Genomic DNA, 25,135 nt, shown 5'->3' with positions numbered 1-25,135 from the left:
GAGGCAAGGCTTCTGCCAAGGATCGCCTCCTTCAGGAGGCGATCTCTATTGTCGCTTCGGATGGCTCCGTCAAGCGTAGAGTAGAAAATGTTAGGTGCACCCAGTTGAGTGTGTTGATGGTTCTGGTCTCTTCTGAGTTGTTGTTGCTGCACTTCTTGATCTTCGTTTCGAAGCCTTCCGTTCTTTGCCCCCATTTACACTCATTTCGGTCCTCAGGACTCTTTTCATTCTTTTCTTCTATACCGATTTCCCCTCCCTCAGAGCAACAATGCTTGCCTCTTCCCTTCTTTTGCTGTCGTCCCTGGTGGCCGGCGCATTCGGCGCGGCCCGGACTTCCCCGCCTTCCGGCGCTCTGGTCGTCGCAAAGTCCGGGGGCAAGTACACCTCCATCCAAAAGGCCGTCGACGCCGCCAGCAGCGGCGCCGTCATCTTCATCCAGCCGGGCACCTACAACGAGCAGGTCCTGATCCCGGCCAACAAGGGCGCCCTCACCATCTACGGCTACACCGCCGACGACCAGGACTACGCCAAGAACCAGGTCACCGTCACCAACAGCCTCGGCGCCGACGTGGCCGGCAGCAACGACGCCTCCGGCACGTTCCGCGCCAAGAACGACAACCTGAAAGTCTACAACATCAACATTGTCAACTCGCGCGGCAAGGGCGTCCAGGCCATCGCCCTGAGCGCCTACGGTAACCAGCAGGGGTACTACGGCATCCAGGCTAAGGGCTACCAGGACACCATCCTCTCTAACCAGGGCAAGCACTACTTCCACAAGTCGTACGTCGAAGGCGCCACCAACTTCATCTTTGGCCAAAAAGCCGTCGCATGGTTCGAGGCATGCACCATCGCCATCAGCGGAAAGGGCTACATCACCGCCTCGGGCCGCGATGCCGCGAGCAACCCGTCCTGGTACGTCATCAACAAGGCCACCGTCAAGGCCCTCTCCGGCGTCAGCGACGGCCAGACCTTCCTCGGCTGGCCCTGGCGCACGTTCGCCCGCGTCGTCGTCCAGAACTCCAACCTCGGCGCCGTCGTGAACGCTGCCGGCTGGTCCAAGTGGGGATCCAACCCGACCGACAACGTCGTCTACCAGGAGTACGCCAACACCGGCAAGGGTGCCAGCGGCACCCGCGCCAGCTTCTCCAAGAAGATCAGCGCCGCCGTAAAGATTGCCGATGTCCTCGGCTCCACCTCCTGGATCGACTCAAAGTACACGAGCGGAAGCGCTGCCAGCTCCGTCTCGGAGGAGTCGTCCGCCGCCGTCTCCGCCCCTGCCGTAGCCGCTGATGCCGCCGCTTCCACCCCCACGCCCACCACCCTCCAGACCGTCGTCAAGGCCTCTTCCACTCCCGTTCCCCAGGCCGCGGCCGATGACTGCAGCGGCACCCCCGACGGTTTCGCTTCCCTGAACGGCGGCACCACCGGTGGCAAGGGCGGCGAGGTCGTCACCGTCAAGACCCAGGCCGATCTCGAAAAGTACGCCGGCATGTCTGGCAAGTACGTCATCAAGGTCTCTGGCAAGATCACCATCACGCCCAAGGGCAAGGAGGTCAAGGTCTCGTCTGACAAGACCATTGTCGGTATCGGTGCGACTGCCGAGATCGACCAGGGCGGCTTCAACGTCCAGAACCAGAAGAACATCATCTTCCGCAACATCAAGATCGGTAAGTCTCATCTTCGAGGACTGGATCCTTTCGTGAAAGGATAAAGACTTACATGTAGTGTTAGGCAACACCTACGTAGAGGGTGATGACGAGGGCAAGACCCAGGACTTTGACGGCATCCAGATGGACAACTGCACCAACATCTGGATCGACCACGTCCACCTCGAAAAGGGCGGCGACGGCCTCATCGACAGCCGCAAGGATACCACCTTCCTCACCGTCTCCTGGACCATCCTCCGCAACCACAACAAGGCCTTTGGCATTGGTAAGTCCGCCCCTTGTATCCCATCCGCCATTCATAATTCCCGTAGCAGCACTCTCTAACTACCCCCTCCTTCCATCAGGCTGGACCGACAACGTCAACACGGAAATCACAATCCACCACAACTACTTCGACCAGACCAAACAACGCAACCCCTCCGTCGACAACGTCAAACACGCCCACCTCTACAATAACTACCTCGTCGGCCAGACCTCGTACGGCCACTACGCCCGCGGCAAGACCGAGATGCGCATGGAGAACTGCTACTTTGAAAAGGTCAAGAACCCGATCCAGCTCGACGCCACCGCAAAGCTCAGCGCCACGGGCAACGTCTTCAAGAGCACCACGGGCACCACGGCCAAGAACGCCGGTACTGTCTTTGACCCCAAGACCTTTTACGAGTATACCCTCGACGCGGCGGCTGATGTGCCAAGCGTTGTTGCAAAGGGGGCTGGGCGCCAGGCTAGCATCTGTGCTGCTTGAGTGGGGGTTTTGATGCCGAGGTTGATGACGGAAGGGTGTGATGTCAGGAGGTGGACAAGATCGTGGATGATGTCTAGCCCTCTGGTCATCTGGTTTCCGAATGCGTAATCAGTTAAAAGAAGAAGAGGAAGAGAGTGAGAAAGGGGGTTGGAAATTCTATGTATTTATTATGATGGCATGTTGCCGTTGACGAAGCATATACTCTCTAGATCTGTTCATATTGACTACGGACATACACAGTCGGATTCCACATCTCTGGTGATGTGACTGTTCGGTACACTTATATGTATCACATGAATGTGTGCCTTACCAACGAAATTGGGGAGTTGTGATACTGCCTTTTCGTCCCAGAATCATCATTTATTGTGCATTGGTCAGGAGGACAAGGGCATCGCTACAACAGCAAGAATCATGCCAGAGTCCCTTAAATATCTCTAGATCCCAAAGCATGTAGACCGTGATGAGCAAGTAATGCGGTAAATAAAAGGCTCTTCTACGTCCGGCTAATCAATTTCCATCGAAGTTCACCAAGTACCTTATTCTAGCAAAAGGCATGACGCACAAACGGGGCCATCCCGACGATACGGCAAAGTGAACGACTCTGAACTCAAAACCATTCTCAAAATACCTCCTATCCAAATTCGCCACCTCGAAAAACAAGCTTCTCGCTTCAAGCCGGGCCCGAAAAGGGGTTCACGGTTGGTCCAGCCATGCCAAAGGGTGGGATCAAGAGCACCTTTTGCCTAAGAACCAATCATCGAGGTCAGCCTGTCCGTTATAAGTAGGTGGTAGTTCACCGCAGAAAAAGGGTCTGGTGGCAAGCAATCCACGGCATTGTGCATACTGATCGTCGCGCCCTTGCAGATTCGGAAGGGAACACTAAACCACACCCCCCGGGAATTCTGATCTTCCACGGGATATCCGTACATGAAAGCACTGGACAAGCCCCCATTGGAATTCGTGTTTGACGACACCTCTTAGAGAATCATTGCAATGAGCATTCGGAGTATCGAAGTGTTGGTTGAGGTTTAGTCATGAATTCTGATCCTACACTACTGGAAGTCCATTTACGGCGCGGCATCTGCGGTTGACGGGTTTGAGGCGGTCGGTTTTATGTGGGGGAAGCATCGATCCTGCGGATTCCACTCCGACGACGCCCTATTACCGGATAACGTCCGAGTATCCGTACAGCTAAGCTACCTTACCTTAGTTTGTGGACACTCGACACCCTCGATGCATGAAAATTCCGATCGTACGTTCAGCATCGGAATCTGATAATTGGATCACGGTGTTGCTCGGTTACCTGGTTCTCCTTGCCTTTGTGCAAGTTCAACAAAAATCTCTTCATGCAGGATGGTGGATTTGTGGATGTCGTGTTGGAGCATTTCGGTACCACCAACCGAATGGCACAGGATCCGTGTTTTCGACTTCACAGAGAGCGATCAGACTGCGAGAGGGATGAGATAGATAAAATAATGTTCATAGTCATGATATCATTTGGTATAATGCCTGATAGCTACTCTCAAAAATAAACGACGAAATGCTTTTCTAGATCATTTCCTCCACATGAAACGCTTTCTTTTGTAGTTCTGACAAGATTTTGGTTTTTTTACAGACGGGCAGTCTCCTGTGCCTCCTCGATGATCATCTCGGCGCACATCTCGGCGCAACCAAGGACAGTCAACATGGGGTTGATGGTGGGGATGGTGGGGAAGATGCCGGCGTCGCAGATACGGACCCGCTTGAGGCCCTTGATGTTGAGACGCTCGTCGACAACGGCGAGCGGGTCCTTGCGGACGTCACCCATCTTTGTGGTTCCGACAGGGTGGTAGACGGTGTGGGCGGCGCGACGGGCGTACAAGCTGAGCTCCTCATCGGTCTGGACCTTGGGGCCGGGAGCGACCTCACGGGCAATCCAGTCCTTGAAGGGGGCCTGCTCGGCGACCTTGCGGGCAGCTCGCATGCCGTAAACGAGGGTGGCGGCATCGTAGCCCTCCTCGTCGGTGAAGTAGCGGAAGTCAAGAGCGGGCTTGACGTTGGGGTCGGCCGAGGTCAGGTAGAGGCGACCGCGGGAGCGGGGACGGGGGATGTTGGGGGTCATGCAGAAAGCGTAGCCCTCCTTGGGCTCATCGTAGCCGAGGCGTCCCGTGTTGAGGGTGAAGGGGATCTGGTAGCAGTGCATCATGACATCGGCAATGTTGCCGTCGGGGATGCCGTCGGGGTTGAAGAAGGTCTTCTTGGAGCCGGCGTTGGGGGCCTCGCGACGGAGGAAGATACCAGCATCGGAGTCCATGGTGGTCTTGTTTGGGGGAACGGGCTTCTTGAGCTCCCACATGATGATGGACTCGGGGTGGTCCTGAAGGTTCTCACCGACACCGGGCAAGTCGTGGATGACGGGGATGCCGAGGTCGCTGAGCTGCTGCTTAGGACCGACACCAGAAAGCATCATCAGACGAGGGGTGTCGACGGCGCCGGCGGCGAGAATGGTCTCCTTCTTGGAGGTGATGGTGCGCTTGGAGCCATCCTGGAGGGTCAGGTTAACACCGGTGACAGTGTCGCCCTTGATGTTGAGCTTGGAGACCCAAGCGTTGGTGAGAACGGTAAGGTTGGGGCGCTTCTCGTCGCCGCGGAGGAAGGGGTGAATGTAGGCGACCGAGGCGCTAGACCGGCGGCCATCATCGGGGTTATAGGAGATGGAGAAGAAACCAACACCCTGCTGCAGGGCGCCGTCCTGAGCAATGTGCTTGTTGAAGTTGTGGAGGACGGGGATGTTAAGGGCGGAGGAGCAGGAGTTGACCCAGTCGAGGCAGAGCTCGTTCTGGTGGCGGGCGTGAACGGGCTGAACGGTGTTGCGCAGCTTGTCCATGATACGCATGAAGTCGTGGAAAGTCCATCCCTTGGCGCCCATAGACTGCCAGATCTTCAGGTCGTACTCAAAGGGTCTGAAGGAGATGAGGGTGTTGTGTGATGAGCAACCACCGAGCACCTTGGCGCGAGAGTGGCGGATGTGAGAGTTGCCTGTAGGAAGCGATCAAGTCAGTGAGCTGCCTCAAGAGGACGAACGAGTTGGTGAGACCAGGAGAAGCTTACCCATGGGCTGCTCAGTGGTGCCGTAGTCGTAGTCGAGCTCACCACCGAGAAGGTTGAGCCACTTGCGGAGGTCGAGCACGCGGTCGTCCATGAAGTCGCTGGGGCCAGCCTCAATCAAGAGGATGCGCTTCTGGGGAAGAGACTCGGCCAGACGAGAGGCGATAACGCAGCCGGCGGTACCACCGCCGACAATGACATAGTCGTAGCGGTCGACGTCGGAGACGGGGAGCTGGGTAGTGGACATTCTGACGGATAGGGAGGATGAGGGTATTCAAACAGCAAGAATCTCGGGGCACCCGGCCAATCAAGAGGGTGAGGGGTAGCTTTTTCTACTTGTACACACGGGGAATGTATGTACAGAGGGGTAATACAGCCAAGAAACGCGCGGGCGATCTTAGGGTGAGATTGGAGTAGATCTTGGGATGAGAAGAGGAGAAGAATGGCACACCGAGAGGAATGGGGATGGAAATGAAATAGAAGAGGCAAAGGAGGTCCGGTAGCTATCGATATAAGTGGAAATCCGGCCGCATTATCAATGATCAATGATCAATGGCAAGTCGGCATGTCGGAGTAGGATACCGTGGAGACACGAGGAGGGAAGGACCCATCCACATCCTTGGCCCTTCCTCGGAGACACAGAAACAGCCCAGACAGAGACTCGAGAAGAGAGCTTGCCTCGTTTCTCTCACTCGGCCGCCGCTTGAGGAAAGCAAAAAAAAATTGTTCACGCGTGGAAGGTACCGACCGACCTCCATCGCACCAGGCCAGCGCCGGCGCCAGCAACGACGGCAGGCGGGCAAGGCGCAGGGCGGTGGAGACGGACCCCGCGAAAGTGGGTGGTGGGGCCCATGAAGGAAAGCGGGTTTCGAGGGCATTGAGACTGACTCGCCGGGTCGATGCACAAGTCTCTGCTTCTCTGATCCTTCCATCGACGAGTGTCATTCACGCTTGTTTCTGCCTGCCACCTGCCCGCGCTGCTTTCACCAATTGGCAGGTGGGGTTCACCGTGGGTGTGGCACCACAGATCCGGGCGTGGGACCGCGAGACCGCGCGGGAGCCGACGTCTCATTGGACAATTGACCTTTTTTCTGCCGGCCTTATCCGCTTTTTTCTTTCGTACTTTTCATCTTGTACTTTTCTCACCAGCCCTCTACCTACCTATCTATTTTTTACTACATTGCCCCCCGCCCAAACGTTCTCATCCTTGCTTTCGTCAGCAATCAGGGCCGGATTTTCAAAATTCCAAGGTTTCTCACTGGTCCGACGGTCCCAAATCAGACTAAGCGACCCGAGCTAACGTCTCCTGGTGCTCCTAGCAGGTGGCAGCCAACATTGTCAGCAACATGCAAGACGCAGGCGGCAGGCCCCCAATCAGGGATGTTACTCAAGACGTGCTTCTTGTGTCCGTACCGCCAAAGAAGCTGGCAGCACCAGCCTCAAGGTTCTTTCTTCGCCGCCGCCCGGAAGGGGAAGGGGGAGACCGCGCTTTTCCACGCACGCCAAGTCCTTCTTGTCCTTCTCGAATGTCCACTCTGGTGGAAACTGTCCGACGTCGTTGAAAAAGAATTACGAATAATGGCCAGAGGCAGTCAAGTGCCGCAATGCTCTTGCACGACACGGACCAATCATGACGATTTGACTCTGCCTGCTTCACCCGGCCAATGCTCCACGATCCGTCTAATGTGGAATGTCCACCCAGCGTAGCTTCACGCATCTAATTTCACTTGCATTTGTTCGACTCCTCTTCGTCCAACGTCGTGCCTCTGAGGCGTGTTGAACCGTCTTTTTCTGCCTGGTACCAGAGTGGGCGCCGTCGACCAACAACGCAACAGACTAATTCCGCCCGTTTGCGGCTTGCCACGGAAATCCCACGCGCTGGTGGTGTGTTTGTCTAGGGGGGCCTGAACTGCACACATGAACGACCAGTCACACCTACAATTTGGTATCCCAGGCAATTGAGACATACCAATATGCTGCATATGCAAGAATTGCACCCGACATTCCCCAAACTGCCATGCCACAAATACCCTGCGCTAAGATTCGGATTCTATCCTTCGATAACAGCCCTGTCTCGGTGACACGGCGTTGGAGTCCGTCGACGACTCAACCTCGTCTCGAGTCTCGCCCGGCCGCCTTTGTCCGTCTGACCTATCGCCTCGTCCGCGCGGCTGAGGTGGCAGAAGGTGAGTGGTTGACTATGACCTGACTACACACCACCAAATGGCAACAAGTTACAACCCCCTTCACGCCCGTCGGCGTCATCCGGGGTTTCCGCCGACTTGTCTAGCCCAGGGTTGGGTATGCCAAGGCAACCTTGACCTTGATCCTGACTCTCTGTCGGCCAGCTTCCAGGTACTCTCCAGGAATTACCCTTCGGTACCCCGTATTACACTATCAAAAGGGCCTTGTCTGATGTCAAACGCAAACTCTCCTACCCGTTGCATCCAAGATGATCTGACGAACTCGTCATTATCGCCGACGGTCCAAAAAAAACAAGAACCTAGCCTTCAAAGGCTGAGGAGGCAAGGTATGAGACACACACCGAGATAGACAAAGCGGCTCATGGCTCAGTCTAGACTCATTTTGCGATATCTGTATATCTGAGATATCTGTCTATCTCGCATCGCCCGTATCTAGTCTATCTTTTCCGCCGTGCCCGCCGTATCTTTTTCCCGATTGTGGCTCGCCCACCCGGTCGGGTAGCCAATAGGATGCAATGAATTGGATTCTGAGGTCCCTTGCTGTACCGCGGCTGCGCGGGTGATCGTTCGATTTTGACGGCCGGGCCCGGGATAAGAACGGATCTGACGGCCCTACAGAAGCCAGCCACATTTTGGAAGTGATCTATCAAAGCTTAGCAGTATCTGCTTGTCGCATCAGCAAACAAAGACAGGGTGGTGAGAGATGCAAGATAAAAATTTCGAATCTCCAAGGGTTGAAGCCTGAAGGGACCCTGAAGGCTGAAACTTCTTTAGTGGAGGCGACTTTTTTTTTTTTCCCTTTTCCTCGGTCACTGCAATTACACCGCACCAATGCACGCACCGCGGTCTCTCAAGTACGTACCGCCTCGCATCGTCTTGAAGACTGAATTTGTGGAGACAAAACTGTTGCATCCGGGTGGAGCCACGGGCCAATGACGTACGGTCCATGACATCACACCGCCGACGAAGTGGGGAGGCAAGGGTGTCTCCCGGCAAATCTGCAACACCCCGGCTTGCCAGGCCATTACCCACTCTGGTCAGCTGAACTCGAGATAAGGTCCCCGGCGTCTCCTCCGTGGTACGATCCCGATCTCCCTCCGATCTCGACGAACGTCGAAGAAAAATTATCCTCCAAGCCTGCAACTGCAACTGCACGCTCCGTCCTCCGTGTCGCCGTCCGTATCCCCCGATCGATATCCCATCCCCCCGGCATCGCCTTGTTGGAACTTTGTCTCGCAACCCGTTATACCCCGTTTTCCCATCCCCTTACCTTGCAGAAATTCCTTCCCGTTTCTAGTGTATCATTCGTTTTTGCCGGCATAGCTCTTTTGTTCCCCCTTACCCCTCCCCCAGGAAATCAGGAACCAACCAACCAAACAAGTCAATTAGAGCAAAAGTAAAAAACCCAATATCATTATCAAAGAAAAAAATGGCGCCACAAGAGCAGAAGCAGGAGGCGGATCGTCACACCTTCTATGCGGGGAAGCCCCAACCGGACACAGAATCCCCAGGCACCTTCCAATCCATCGATCCCGCAACGGCGAAGCCCGTCTGTACCATTCACACCTCCTCCGCCGCGTCCATCAACGCCGCCATTGACGCCGCGAAGACAGCTTTCCCCTCCTGGTCCGCCACGCCCCCCATCGAGCGATCCCGCATCCTCCTCCGCGCCGTCGCCCTCCTCCGCGAGCGCAACGACGAGCTGGCCAAGATCGAGACCCTCGACACCGGAAAGGCCTTCTCCGAGACCCAGTACGTCGACGTCGTCACCGGCGCCGATGTCCTTGAGTACTACGCCAATCTCATCGCCTCGGGCGGTCTCAACGGCGAGTCCTTCCGCCTGAGGCCCTCCGCCTGGTCCTACACCACCAAGGAGCCCCTCGGCGTCTGTGCCGGCATCGGCGCATGGAACTACCCCATCCAGATCGCCCTGTGGAAGTCAGCACCGTGCCTAGCTGCCGGTAACTGCATGATTTACAAGCCGAGCGAGTTCACCCCTCTGCACGCCGAGTACCTCGCCTCCGTCTACCGCGACGCCGGCGTGCCGGATGGCGTCTTCAACGTCGTCTACGGCGCGGGCGACGTCGGCGCCCAGCTGACGACTCACCCGGATATAGCCAAGGTCAGCTTCACAGGCCAGGTGAGCACGGGCAAGAAGGTTGCCGGTGCCGCAGCGGGTGGCATGAAGTACGTGACCATGGAACTCGGCGGCAAGAGCCCCGTCATCGTCCTCCCCGACTGCGACATCGAGCAGGCCGTCGACGGCGCCATGCTCGCCAATTTCTACAGCTCGGGCCAGGTCTGCACCAACGGCACGCGCGTCTTCATCCCCAAGGCCATCAAAGCCGAGTTCGAGAAGCTCGTGCTGGAGAAGATCCAGTACGTCCGCGCGGGCGACCTGTTTGACCCGGCCACCAACTTTGGCCCGCTCAACAGCAAGACGCACCTCGAAAAGGTGCAGGCGTACGTCCGCAACGGCGTGATGAAGGATAAGGCAACGCTCCTGTGCGGTGGCGCGACGCAGCCCAAGGGTCTGCCGTCGGCGTACAAGTCCGGGTTCTGGATCCAGCCGACCGTTTTCACGGATTGCACTGACGACATGACGATTGTCAAGGAGGAGATCTTTGGCCCCGTGATGAGCATTCTTACGTATGACACCGTCGACGAGGCCGTTGAGCGGGCCAACACGACGGACGTTGGGCTCGCGGCGGGTGTGTTTGGTCGGGATGTCGACCAGTGCCACAGCGTTATCCAGAAGCTCGAGGCTGGTATCACGTGGATCAACACGTGGGGCGAGTCGCCTGCGGAGATGGCGGTCGGCGGGTGGAAGTCGAGCGGTGTTGGTGTGGAGAATGGACGTAAGGGTCTTGAGGCGTGGGTGAGGAACAAGAGCACGCTTGTTGAGATGGGCGGTAGCGTGCCGACTGTCTTCTCCAAGTTGTAAAAGGGTTGTAAGAGTGTATCAAAAAAAGAAAAGGGATCAAGGGGAGGTTGGTGGTGGTTTCACATTGAACTTCCACACGTGAGAGGTGAAAACAAAAGCTTGTCTTTGGACTGGAGGAGGTTTTGGTTAGATAAAGTATGAGCGTTTGAATGATATCACGGATTTGACGATGTTTTCTCACCGCTGCTGCTCTTGCTTGATGAGTGACACGGATTTTGTCAAGAAGTGCAAGCAAACGACGAACAATGTGACCGATCAAAAGCTAGAAACAGCTCATCTTATGTACGGGTGTATGATGCCTAGCTGCATAAGGCGGCATGGATAAATGAACATTATAAAATGTGAGCAAGATAGCTAGACATTGGAAACAACGGAAAATATACAAGAAGTGGGCAAGTACTCAAGCTCATCGGGGGCCAATAACTTCCTAGCAGAGAAGGCAGCAGGCGCAACAAATCCGTGAATTCGATTGAACTCGAGACTTTTCAAAGAAAAGAAAAGGACGTGGATGACTCAAGAGCCAAGCTTCTATGTGTGGGGAAGGGATTAGATCAACCACTTCAAAGTAAGTCTTACAATTCTCATGGCTTCTAAATACTACTTATCTCTACACCGAGGAGTACACTTGAGAGGACGGGCAGGTCTTACAGTCCCGCAGTTCATCTCAATTGACAACATCAAGTTTCTTAACTTGCCCTCTGATTTCAACTACGGGAGTAGCCTTTCGTTCGCGGTAGCACATCTTCAGCATGGGAAGTCAATGCAGACGGGATAAAACCCCGAAGTTTGTCCTTGAGAGACGGAATCGAATCCGATAGTGACTCTGATATCATACTTAGTAAAGACATACTTCAGGAATTGGGAACTTGGAGTATACATGTAAGGTAGTAGCAATTGAGGAGACATTCTGGTTTCTTGCCTTGGTATCTAAGTTCTGTTCTCGCGCATGCTTTTTTTTACGTTTGAATACTGCTTTAAATATAGGCGCCGGAAAGTAGGATAAAACTCCTAATCTATTAAAAAGCTCGTCGATGCACGTAAGATTAGCTTTTAAAAGAAATTATATAATATAATATATAGTTTAATTATATAATATATATAAATATAGGAATTAATATAGAGGCATATGGAATTAATATAGTAGTATATACTTTATAGCGGTATATACGTTTACCATTATAATTAGCCTAGGATTTTAATATATTTTTATAAAGGCGGTAAAGATAGTTATAATAATATTTTAATCGGTTAATAAATCTAGAACTCTTATATAATAATATATTTATTAAACCGTTCTTTATAGGTCGTCGAAATAATCCCGAAAATAATAAATTAATTTATATTTAATTATTTATATTTTAATTATAATATCCGATTATAATAAATAATATATTATCTAAATAATATATTGTCTAAATAATATATAAAATAACGTAACTATAAAATTCTTTACTTGCCATTACTTAATATTATTTCTTATTTATTTTATTATTTTTAAATATTAAGTTATAATAGCTGTCTATTTATACGACCCTTTATTATTCTTTTTTTATTAAAAATACTAGATTAACTTCTTATTTATTATTGAAATAAGTCTAGGGCTTAACTAGATTTTAATTAGCCGGCCCCTTATAAATCTTAAATTAAAAATAATTTATTACGATTTTTTAATAAGCGGCTTTATTTACGGCCGGTTAAGTTTTAGTTATTATATATTATAATAGTTTAATATCGAGATTATTAACTTTATTAAAATAGTATAAGCTCTATAGGAATTTATTATACTATATTTTTTAATTTATTATAGAACGATATTATAATTTTTAAGTCTAAAATCTAATAATAAGGATTAAAAAAAGACGTTTTTTAATGCCGCTACTTTAAGTAAACCTTTTATTTATTAAAAGTTAACGATTTAGCAATCTTGAAAAAGATTTTATAATAATATAATATTATAACCTATTATATATAGTAAAGCTAGGGTCCTATCTTATAGGACCATAACGGCTATTATATTATATATATATAAATACGGACTTGAAAAAACTCCCCTTAAAATAAAAAAACTATAAATAAGTTACGTAACTATAATTATATAATAAAATAAAAAATAAATACTTACAAATAAATAGAACGGATATTTATAAATAAATAAAATAAACGTTTAAAAATAAATAGGACGGACGACCGTTTAATAAATAATTAAATAATTATAAATAATATAAAATAAAAAATATATTTAAGATTAAGATTTATATATAATATAAATTTAAACCGGGCTTAAAAATAGACTTTCTATAACTTCTTTAATTATTAACTTTATATTAAATCTTATAATTATTTTTAATTATTTTTACTAAAGACCCTTTAATAAAATTAATATTAATTATTAAAACTTTACTTTATTACGGCACTAGGCGTTGGTCCCTAGTGGGCCCGAACCTTAGGTACCTAGTGGACCCCTTAAGGGTTATATAACCTCTAGACCGCTAGGCCTAAAAGCTTAATATATTAGAATTTACTTATTATTTTATTTCTTTCTTTTTTACATTAAGTTACGTTTATTAAGTTAATATAATAACGTTTTAACTTACTTCGAGTTCTTTATCATAATATTATTTAATATTATTTATAAAATTATTATTTTTTAAAGATAGAATAATAATATTTTAATTTATTAAACCCGCTATATTAATTAAAGGAATTAATATACGGGTATAAAGAATTAATATACGGGTATAACTCTTATACGGGCATAATAGCTATATACTATTATTAGCCAAAAAATATATATAGATTATAAATATTTTGTTTTAAAAATAGCAAAAGCTCCCTTATTAATATATATTTATCTTAACGAATTTATATAAAATAGATTTTTATTAGATTATATTATATCTATTTTTAGCTTTTATTTTTTATATAAAAACCCCTACTTTTATTTAAAGCTCTTTATTAATAAGCTATTAATTAGTATTCTAATAATACGGTATTTTATATTTAGGTTTTAATTAGATATTTCTTCCCGAGCTTTTATATCTCTTACTAAGCCTATTTTAAATATATCTTTATAGAATTAACTTTATTTATATATTATTTACTTTATTTTTATATCTTTTTATTATAATATAGATATTTATAAGTAAATAGGTAGTAGATAAATAATAAATCTTACTAAAGCCCTATTTAAATAATTATGTCCGTTAAGGGACGGCCTTATTATTATTATTAATTGATGTTTCCTACTTATACTTTTTTTTTAAATATTTATTTATAATATTTGTTTACTAGTTTATATTCTTATAGATCTCTTTATATTAAGTTTATTAGATTAACTTTTAATATATAAGTATAATAAGGTTATAAATTGGCTATTTTCTTATTACCTTCTCTTATATATAAGCCTTATAATAATTACTTTATTATAACTTTTTAATAAACGGCTTTATTAAGTTATTTTTAAGGCTATTAGTAGTATTTTCTTATATTAGTCCCCTAAATTATTATTTTTTTATATAGTAAATTAAATAGAGATAGGCTATATTATATTTTTTAGCTTATTATAAAAGGAGGTTATAATCTTAGGATCTAGAATCTAACGGTACGGATCTTTAAAAGATATTTTTTTTAATTTTTAATAAAAATAGACGTCCTACTTTATAAAAAACGTCCTAACTATAAGCTTTATATAGATTATATAATAATAAAGAATACCTAACTTTATTAAAATAAAATAGTTATCTATATAATTTTTAATAAAAAAGGGCCGTAAATAATTATTAGTCGGTAATACTATCCTTATTATTTAGTATTATTTTATAATTAACTTTGAGTATTTTAAAGAAAATATATTTCGAAGTTTATTTAAATATTCTAAATTAACTTTAATATATCAGCGGGTAATTAGTACTTTATTCTTTATATAGGACTATATAAACCGTAATTTTTAGTCTCGAATTATATTCTATATAATATTAATAAGTTAGTATAAATAATTTAGGTTATTAAGAAGATAGCCTTTAATATTATTATTATTAGACTCGGTCTTTAAAGTAATACGAATATTAAAATTCTAATATTTTTAAATATAGTACCGAGCTTATTAAGCTTTAATAGGAAGATATATTTTATAAAAATAATATAATATTAGCCGCTAGTTATCGAACTCTTTATAAAGACTAGTTTATATTTTTTTATAAATTACCTCGGTCTTTATAAAAATAATAAGCTTTTATATTATAAATAGTCCGTAATATATATAAGGGATTAAATTATTAATAAGTATATAAATATATACCTAGTCCTTATTACTTAATTCCGTTCTTAATATTCTCGAGGGCTTATTATCGTCTTTATAGTCCAAGCTATTATTAATACCCTCTACCCGTTTTCTATTTATTTATTTTTATTTAGCTCTAAGTATAACGTTAAAGTTAATATAGTAAATATAAAGTTATTATTATATGTTGGCGAATTCGTAAATTAAGGCGGGCTTTATTTATTTATTAAAATTAATAATAATAATATTTAATAAATAAATCGAATATTAATTAAATAGTTAACGGATATTCTTTATAAAGAACTAGAACTTTTTTAATTTTTTATTATTAATAAGGCCAAATATTATATTAAAAATAGATCTAGTATATATCTAGCTAATAGTTTAAAATAGTGGAAATTTAAAGTGATTTATATTATATATATTATTAAAGTTAATTACCTCCGGGAAGCGCCTCTATATTAAAAAGGGAATTAATATACGGGCATAAAGAATTAATATACGGGCATAACTCTTATACGGGCATGACAGCTATGCACTATTATTGGCCTAAAAACTGCTATTAACTCGTCCTAATTCTACCGGTTCTACCTAAAATATCCGGGAACTAATTTTTAGAACTTATTATTATAATACGTTTATCCAGTTAAGCCGCTATTATTATATTATTTATATTAATATTTATTATATTTAAGTCCGTTTTATTGCTATTAAGGCGTAATTTATAACGTCGAACTAGAAGCTCGACCTTAAATAACGAGCCCGATTTAAAGTGACGATATAACGGGTCTTTTTTTATTTTATAACTTCCTACCGTTAATAGTCTAGATACTAATATCGGTAATTATTATAGCCTTAATGACGATAATACTCTTAAGAATATCTTTACTTCCTACCTAAACCGGTTCTATTAAATTATTCGCCCTTATAGCTTACATAAGAATAATGTAGTACCTATAAAAGTATAAAATAATTATAAAATCTTTTTATACCGGTCGTTTTTAATAAATATTACTTAAAGTTATTAAATAACTATACTAATACTTAGCCTAAAATACGGTTTACTTTTATTATATCTTACCTATAAATCTAATTTATAAGATAAAGAGTATCGACCTAAATAAGTAGCCTTTATATAAGATTTTATATTTATATTATATTTAATAAAGGAAGTAATAGGGGAAGGCCGATAACTAACTATAAAACTATTTAATTCTTTTAAACGAGTTCGATAATAATAATGGAGATAGGGTTATTTACTATACCTATTTAATATGTCTATATTACTATCCCTATTATTATATTCCCTTCCTTACTATATAAAGTATCCTTTTATCGATTCTTAAATAAACTTGCTAACTCTATTATTATAAGGTTCTTACTTCTTAGGTTAATGCTTATCTTTGCCTCTATCTAACCCGATCCTAGACTTATAAATTCTTAATAACCCGGAGCCTATAATTAATACCCTATTCGACCGAATTAACGTATTTACTAAAAAGAACGGGTTTAATATTATATATTAATATAAATATATATATAAAGATAAAAAAATAAAATATATATTTTAATATAACCGATTTAGTAAACCGCGGCCTATTAAAGGTACGGGGTTATATTAACGAAAATCGCGAAAATATAAATATAAATAAATAATTATTATTAAAATAAAAGAAAAGGGCGCTTGGCTTTTACGATATTATATTAAAGCCGAATATACTTAATATAACTACGGGCTAAGCCTTAATTCCTTAGTATATCCTTTATATTAGGGGCTTATACTACTAACTAAAAATAGTATTAAAGTTACTAGCTACCGGGTTAGTATTAAGGCCCGTAACGTTTGTATTATTGTTTAAGAATAGTTCTTAGATTCCGTATTTATTTAACGGGATATCTATAATACTAGAGCCCTTATAAATAAAGAGAAATTAGACGGCTATTTGCTAATAGCCGCTCTAATAAAGCTCTTTAACGAATAAAAAGTACTCTATATTATAAAGTAAGTTAATAATAAGCCGGACCGGCTTATTAGCTTAATATAAATATTCCTATTTTATCTTTTAATATAGAGGTACTTCCCGGAGGTAATTAGCTTTAATAATAACGTACTTTACCAGTCAGCCGCGCATATCAGTCAGCCGCGCACTTTTTCCATAATGCACTTTATTCCCAGCCACTTAAACCTTTAATACATAATATTTCAACAACCGCAATACCAATTTACACCCAAAAAAAGAAGATCATTCTTACTATTAAGGCGATCCGATCGACACGTACTATAGGTCATAAGTTAAATAGGCAAGGCGCTACAAAAATATATAGTATCCCCAAAAGTACCTTACGCAATAGAATAAATAATCGATTATACCGTAACTATATCTAGCCCTAACAATATAAACTCGATCTAATTAAAAAAAAAACACTTCTCCAATATATTATTAAGTAGGACTTAAAAGGGTTTCCTCTATAACTTACTAATATAGAAAATATAGTAAATCTCCTACTACGGATATAAAATAGGACGCCCGTTAAGAAATATTAGGCTAAAAAGTTTATCAACTTACAGCCGACTTTAAAGACCAAATTTAATCATCTATATAATTATTAAAGGGCACTTTAAGAGGACCTAGAGGTTATTATAAGGTGGTTTGCGTTATTAAGTAACATAATAGCCAAATACAGTATCAATAATAAGGATCTATATAACTTCGACGAGACTAGCTTTATAATAGGCGTTATTACCGGTTTAATAATCGTTACGTATATTAATAAACGTAGAAAAGTAAAATCCGTCCAGCCTAGTAACCGTAAATAGGTTATAGTTATTAAGTATATTAATTCGAGAGGGTAGTATATCCCGCCTTTCGTAATCGTTCAAGGATCCTATCACCTTACTAACTAATCGACGGAATCAGGCTTTCTAAATAACTAAATAATTAAACCGACTACTAATAGATAGACCAATAATAAAACTAGCCTAGACTAGATCAAGCATTTCGATAAGCATACTCGGGCTTATACAAAAGGTATCTATTAGATACTTATAATCGATAAATATAAAAGCCATTTATCGGCTAAATTCGACAAATACTATAAGTAATAATAATATTTAATAAATAAATCGAATACTAGTTAAATAGTTAACGGATACTCTCCATAAAGAACTAGAACCTTTTTAATCTCTTATTATTAATAAGGCCGAATGCTATATTAAAGATAAATCTAATATACGTCTAACTAGTAGCTTAAAATAGTAGAAATTTAAAACGATTTATATTATATATAACGTACTTTACTAATCAGCCGCACATATCAGTTAGCCGCGCACTTTTTCTAACCTTTCAAATATCTTATAAGTTTATATAACTATAATATTAAAAATTAATTAGCTTTTATTAGTATTTAAATCGCTAGACGATTTTATATCTTTAGAATACGTTTGCATATTATGGCCTATTTTGCTATATATACTATAATGCTATTAAGCTAACCGACCTTTTTTCAACGGACCCCTTTTTTTACCTTTTTAAGGCGCTAGACGTTTCTTTTTGCTTTTTTTTTTTAAGATAACCTAAGATTCTTCTATACTAAGTACTCCTCTAAGCTAGACGCATGTCTTTTTTACTCTCCGGTGCTTAGTAAGCGCTATATTAGTATCCTAAAGTATACGTACCTGATCCGTTAAAATCGTGATCGAGTGCGCTATTATTTATATACCTTTTATTAACCGGTCGACCGCCTTAATTATTAATATTAGAGAGCTTCCTTAATAGGCTAAGATCCGATTTTTAATAAAGTTAGATTATGAAAGCGCTTTATAGCGGTTAGAGGGCGTTTATAATTACTAGGCTAGTAATATTAAGGGGTCGGTTATAAAAGGTATAGGCGTCCGTATATATATATATCGAGCTTCTTAATTATATAATTTAGGTCCTAAGGTAAAATACTAGCTCTGCAGAAGGCTAATTTAATATTTTTATTTATAAAGATCTTGTTATAGGCCTTACAGAAAGTAATAAAGAACTCGGACTTTATAATATAGTTAACGGAGTATTTAATAAATAAGTTAATTTCATCCCTATATACGCGTTTTAAAGGCGAGTAAAGCGTAATATCTAATAGCTAGAGTAAGTGAGATAAATATAGAGGTATACTGACGGTTATAATATTATTTTACCTTTAATAGCTAAATTACGGCGTAATTTATACTGTCGAGCTATAGAATGTAGCCCTAGTAATATAATATATCCTCTAAAATGTTAATATATCGATATATTATTATCCTTTTTTTTAATCGGTAGCTATCCTAATATTGGCTAATTTTATAGAATTAGTAACCTTTAATTATATAATAACTTAATTAGTAATTTACTACCTAAGCTATTATAAAAAATATGTCTATTATCCTACTTTTAGCCCTATTACCTTAAAATCGAACTAAGACTCTACCTTAAACGCCGTTTCCTTAATAAAACCGACTCCTTCTAACTTATTATATTACCTCGATTTTTATCTATCTATAGTGCCCCCTATCTTAATACCGAGTACCTTAAATCTATACTCTATTTTATGTGCCGTTTTTTAAAAAGGATATAAAATACTTAATATATTATTCTCTTTTATATCTCGCTAGAGCGGAGTCTATCTTCTTTTAACGATAACTATTAAGACCCTTAATAGCCTACCTTAAAGTATTTTAATAATATTTTTAAGCTTATTTAATAGGTTATTAGTATAAATAAAAGGTTAACGACCGCCCTCCTCCGATAATACGAGCTAAGCCGTTATTAATAAGAGACGTAAAGTTTTTAAAGAAACCTATTATCCCTATATTTACCTTTATAATAAGACCCTCCTTCGAGTTTATTATCTTTCTAAATTATAGCTTCTTATTATACTTAATTTAAGAAATCCTCCTCCCCCCCTTTAAATACTATCTTAAACCTATTAATCCTAAGTAACCTAAAGCCTATTACTAAAGCCCTTTTTAACTAACTTAATATATTTATAAAGGCTAAAGGATTTAGTATTGTAAAACGGTATAAATATACCTCTTAAATAGGTTGGCTTATATAATACTTATTTTAATATAATCGATTTAGTAAACCCGGTCCTTTAAAAAGTATAAGAATCCGATAGTAAAGGTCTCGGAAGTACGGCTATAAATAGTAAATAATTATAAAAATATAAAAAGAAAATAAATAGCTTTTACGCCACCTATTAGACCTTCGCTATAATTAATATAATTATTAATTAAACTTTAAAGTATTTATCTATCCTTTATACTGAAAGCTTACCTAACTTATTAAGGATTTTATTAAAAATATAAGCCGTTGTATTAATATTTAGGCATATAATGTCTATATTATTATATAAGAGTAATTTCTAGATTCTATACTTACTTAATATAATATCTATAACGCTAGAGTATATTTAAATCGGGAAAAGCTAGATAGTTATTTATTAACGGCCATATTAATTAAGTTATTTAATAAGCGGGAGATTCTCTATATTATTAAATAGGCTAATAATAAGCCGGACTATCTTATTAGGCTTATTTAGACCTTTCCTTACTATCTCTAAATATAAAAACGATTTCTAAAAATAATTAGCTTTAATAATACTTATAATACTAATCGCTTTAAGCTTCTACTATTCTAAATAACTAGGTAGACCTACCTTAAATCTATTTATAATATAGCATTTAGTCTTATTAATAACGAACGGCTAGAGGGCTTCTAATTTCTTTCCAAAAGTATTAAATAACTAATCGAGCAATACTTAATTCGTCGCTTTATAATCATTATTATAGACTATAATAAGTAGATAAAAGCTATACTTAGTAAAGAGTTTTTAAATATTTAATAATAGCTCTATATCTATTATATTAATTCTAACATTATACTTAAGGCTAAGTAGAAGTGGTTTAAAACCGGCAGTAATAATAATAAAAATAATAGGTCTAATAAAAAGGATCTTTATTTAGTAATATAAATAATAATAGAGCTTAATAACAAGGACTGCGTATATATTAATATAACGGTAGATTAAGCTATCCCGTATACCTATTGTGGATGAGTCTGTTGCTGGATCTGTGGATGTCTTCTCGTTGGTGCTGAGGTCGTCGAGCTTCGATATTATAGTATATTTATTATATAAAAATTTATTATTTTTACTAAAACTAAGTACTCTTTTAAGAAAATATAAAAGAAGCTTTATAAAGAGTTTGATAACTAATACCTAATCTTATATTACTTTTATTTTATATACTTACTTATAAGAGTATAATAGGCCCGTTACTTAATCCGTAAATATTAAAACTTCGGTATTTATATTACTTTTAAAAACGAAAGCGTTTTAATTTAGATAACGACTTATTTAATTTAACTCAAGCCTTTTAATAAGCCTTAGTTTTTTTTATGGCTCTATAGCCCTCTTTTAAAAACGTAACTCTTTTACCTATTCTTTATAATTAAGCCGATTAAATTCTACTACTTAATAGTTTATTATATTATTAAATAAAACTTATAAAAAGAATATAATAAATACTTATAAATATAGATAATATTAATAAGAATATTATATAAAATACCTAAACAATAATATATCCTATAGACCTCGGAATTAAAAAGAATAAAGTATTAGATATTTCGTAAATGATAATTTAAGTAAAGTATTATTTTTATACCTTTATTAGAAAAACGAATAATATATAATAATTTATAACGAGATACGGCTATTTAAGATTTTAATTTTTTAATTCGACCTAATATTATATTAGTATATTTTTAATAAAATAAATTTAATAATTCCCTAATTTAAGAATAAACGACCTATTTATAAGCTTATAAATTAGACCTTTAAAAAGAAGAGCTAATATTACTTTTTTATAAATTACATAATCTTTAATTATATTTATAACTTTAGTATATATAGCGGATTTACTATAATATTATTAAATCCGTTTCTATATTTTAGTAACTCCTTAATAACTATATATAAGCGTATTATAAATTTTTATAATAAGTTTAGGGGTTATTCTTTTAGTCGGGCTAATATTAATCTTTTTAATTAATATAAAAAGCTTCGTAGTTAATATAAGGTTACCGTCCTTTTTTTATTTAAAGATAATTTATATTTTTTTAAGGACCGTAATTTCGTAATTAGGTCTTTTATTAAGAACGTCTACTTTATTATTTTTTAAACTTTTTTAATAAATAATTTAAAAATTATATTTTAATAAGAATTTGCTCTATCTAACTTATTATTTATTTAGGTTCTTATTTATTATAAAATTTATAAAACTCTTATAGTCTATATAAATTATAACTTTATATTTAGTTCCGGATAACTATAGCCTTTATTCTTAAAATACTTTAATAATAACTATTAATTCCTTATTATATATTTATTAATTTAGCTTTATTTTATAAAACGATTTAGAATAAAAGTAGTATAAATAAAGTTTTCCTTATTCGTTTTGTTATTTTAAAATAGCTCCTATAATAAAATCCGAAATATTAATCTCGATTTTAAAAGGTTTTTAAGGGTCTAGGATTATAATTATTAATTTAAAGATAACTATATTTTTAACTTTAATAAATACTTTTTTATGTTTAAAGTCCTAAATAAATAGGTTATCCTTTTATATTAAGTTATTAAAAGGTCTAATAATATTAATATAATCTTCAAAGAATTGTTAATAAAAATTAATAAATCTTAAAAACTCTCATATATCTTTAACGTTTTATAATATAAGCTAGTTTCTAATAGCTTCTACTTTTAAGGCTTATATATAAATTTATCTTAATATAATAATATATCTAAAGAAATCTACCTTTTATATATAGAATTTATACTTAATAAGTTTAATATATAATTTAATATTTTAAAAATTTTAAAATACTATATAGATATACTTTTTATATATTTTAAGGTCGGGAGAGAAAATAAAGACGTCGTCGATATAAATAATAATAAAGATATTAATATACTCTTAAAATATATAATTAATTATTATTTAAAAAGTTATTAGTATATTAATAAGTCCGAAGGGTATAACGAGGTATTTAAAGAATCCTTTATAAGTTTAGAACGCCGTTTTTTATTTATTTTTTTCTTTAATTCGGATTTAATTAAATACTTCTTTAAGATCTATTATAATAAACTAACTAACTCTATATAATAGGTCTTTCAATTTAGTAATAAAGGGTAAAGAATAATAATTTTCTTTTGTGATTTTATTAAACTTTTTATAATTAATAATAGGTCTTAGTTTCTTTTTTCCTTTTTTAATATAAAAAATAAGGGTACTCCTATAGGAGAATTTGACAGTTAAATATATCTTTTACTAAGTTTTTTATCAATATATTTGTTAAAGTATTCTTATTTTTCTTAATTTATAGAGTATATTAAGAAGAACCTAGGTTATATTCTTTCCTTAAGTTCGATTTTAATATCCTAACTACTATATTTTAATAATCCTACTTTTTTAAATTCTATAAATAGTTTTATATATTTCTAGTATTTTTAAGTATAATTTAGAATTATTACGATCTTTAATCGTCGGTATTTAATATAAAATTCTTATAGTCTTTTATTATTTTAATAAAAGCTATATATTATATTTGTTTTTGTTTTTTAAATATCGTAATAAATTTATTTAAACCTTTTTTTTTAGGTCGTTTAATAACTAAATTTCCCTACTAAACTTAGCTAGTTATTTAGTTTATTTATAAGTTATATTTTTATAACTACGAGATTCCTAAAATAATATCGATATCTTTAATCTTTATAATATTATATTATAATTACTCTTAATAATTATTAATAATTATTGAGAGGTGTACGGTCTTTCGATAAATATATCCTTTATTGTAACTAACGTTTTCTTTTTTTATATTTTATAATTAGTATAGGTTATCCTTATATACTTATAATATATTAAGTTTATTTATTATTTTTAATAATATATAATTTTTTTATATACCGTTATCGATTATAATATATAGTCTTTATTTATATATATTAAATAAAATTAATAAATATACGTCGTTATATTATTTAGTTATATATAGGAACTTATTTTTGATATTTGCTTCTCGTTATTCTTTTACAATTAGTTTTTTTAATTTATTATTATTCTTTTTTTAATCGGTCTTTTTATTTAATTAATTCTTATTGTTCTTTCTATATTTATATTTTATAGATATAGTAGATTTAATATTAATTATATCTATACTCATATTAATTATATCCTAATTATATTAGTAATTTATAAAAAAGTTAGGTCTAGTTTAAAGGTCGCTCTATCGGTTTTATTAAAGTAAATAAATATCTATTTAATAATTAATTTGATAGAACGTCCTTAATAGGTTAGTTATTATATCTTTATAGTAGAACTAATTTTTTTTTAAATAAAAGGTATTAAAGTATTTATTATCTAGATACTCTTTTAAAATAACTCTTATAAATATATCTTTAATATCGAATAAAAAATAATCCTTTTTATTTAGATATTATTAATATTTTTTAGGTTCTCTTATTTTATAGAATTATAGGGTTTATTTATTATCGAGTAGATCGATATTTTTATATTTTAATTTATTAGAATCTTTTTTAAAATTATATCTTAATATTAAATAGGATCCTTAATTAGTTTCTATTTAAATATATCATTATAGACTTTATAAAATTTATTTAAATTTAAATAAGTTTTATTAAAAATAAAGCTATTAAACCTAACTTATAGTTCTTTATTAATTTAGAAATCGATTTTTTTTTAACTTTTTTAAAATTAAGGTCTAGTTTTTTAATAACTTTAATTTTTTTTTATATATTAGGTCTTTAAATTATTTTTTAACCTTATAAATGAATTTTTTATTTCTATATTTTCATTTTATTATATAAATAGATTTAGTTAGGATTTCTTCCTTTTTTATTACCGCTAAGGTTTTAATTAATAGGGGTATAGTATCGTATTTTAATCGATTTTTATTTTTAAGTTTCTTAAAGTACTATTTTATTTTTTTTTATTTTTTAGTATATAAGATAGTTATCCTTATAATAGGCTATTTATAATAGTTATATATAAGGAACTTTTTTAATTACAAGATTGGCTCGTTTTTTTAAAATAGGTTAGTATTAAATATATTTAGGTTATTAATAGTTTTTATTATATATCCGGTTTATTATAGTTATAATATT

The 25,135-nt window shown here is 37.7% G+C and overlaps 3 protein-coding genes across 3 annotated transcripts; 2 read left to right on the top strand and 1 right to left on the bottom strand.

Annotated features, from left to right (window-relative positions):
* Positions 1-268: 268 nt before the first annotated feature.
* On the top strand, positions 269-2,412 carry BDP55DRAFT_625803 (pectin lyase fold/virulence factor; the record flags this gene model as incomplete). Its single annotated transcript, XM_060571535.1, has 3 exons — positions 269-1,667; positions 1,732-1,932; positions 2,012-2,412. 3 exons carry the CDS (start codon positions 269-271, stop codon positions 2,410-2,412), a joined length of 2,001 nt encoding a protein of 666 aa, XP_060435956.1.
* A 1,417-nt stretch (positions 2,413-3,829) lies between these two features.
* Positions 3,830-6,208, bottom strand: BDP55DRAFT_570528 (GMC oxidoreductase). The gene is made up of 2 exons (XM_060570745.1): positions 5,503-6,208; positions 3,830-5,430 (listed from the first exon to the last, which is right to left on the bottom strand). The coding sequence occupies exons 1-2, from the start codon at positions 5,744-5,746 to the stop codon at positions 4,022-4,024; spliced, it is 1,653 nt and encodes a 550-aa protein (XP_060435955.1). The 5' UTR covers positions 5,747-6,208; the 3' UTR covers positions 3,830-4,021.
* Positions 6,209-9,132: 2,924 nt separating this feature from the next.
* Positions 9,133-10,647, top strand: BDP55DRAFT_689347 (aldehyde dehydrogenase; the record flags this gene model as incomplete). Its single annotated transcript, XM_060576728.1, has 1 exon — positions 9,133-10,647. The coding sequence occupies one exon, from the start codon at positions 9,133-9,135 to the stop codon at positions 10,645-10,647; it is 1,515 nt and encodes a 504-aa protein (XP_060435954.1).
* Positions 10,648-25,135: the final 14,488 nt, after the last annotated feature.

The sequence above is a fragment of the Colletotrichum godetiae genome (genome assembly GCF_030913485.1).
Source record: "Colletotrichum godetiae strain CBS 193.32 chromosome Unknown BDP55scaffold_2, whole genome shotgun sequence".
In the NCBI taxonomy this organism is placed as follows: Eukaryota; Fungi; Ascomycota; class Sordariomycetes; order Glomerellales; family Glomerellaceae; genus Colletotrichum; species Colletotrichum godetiae.
The sequence above is the reverse complement of the archived record's forward strand: the minus strand, read 5'-3'. Positions and strand labels throughout refer to the sequence as shown.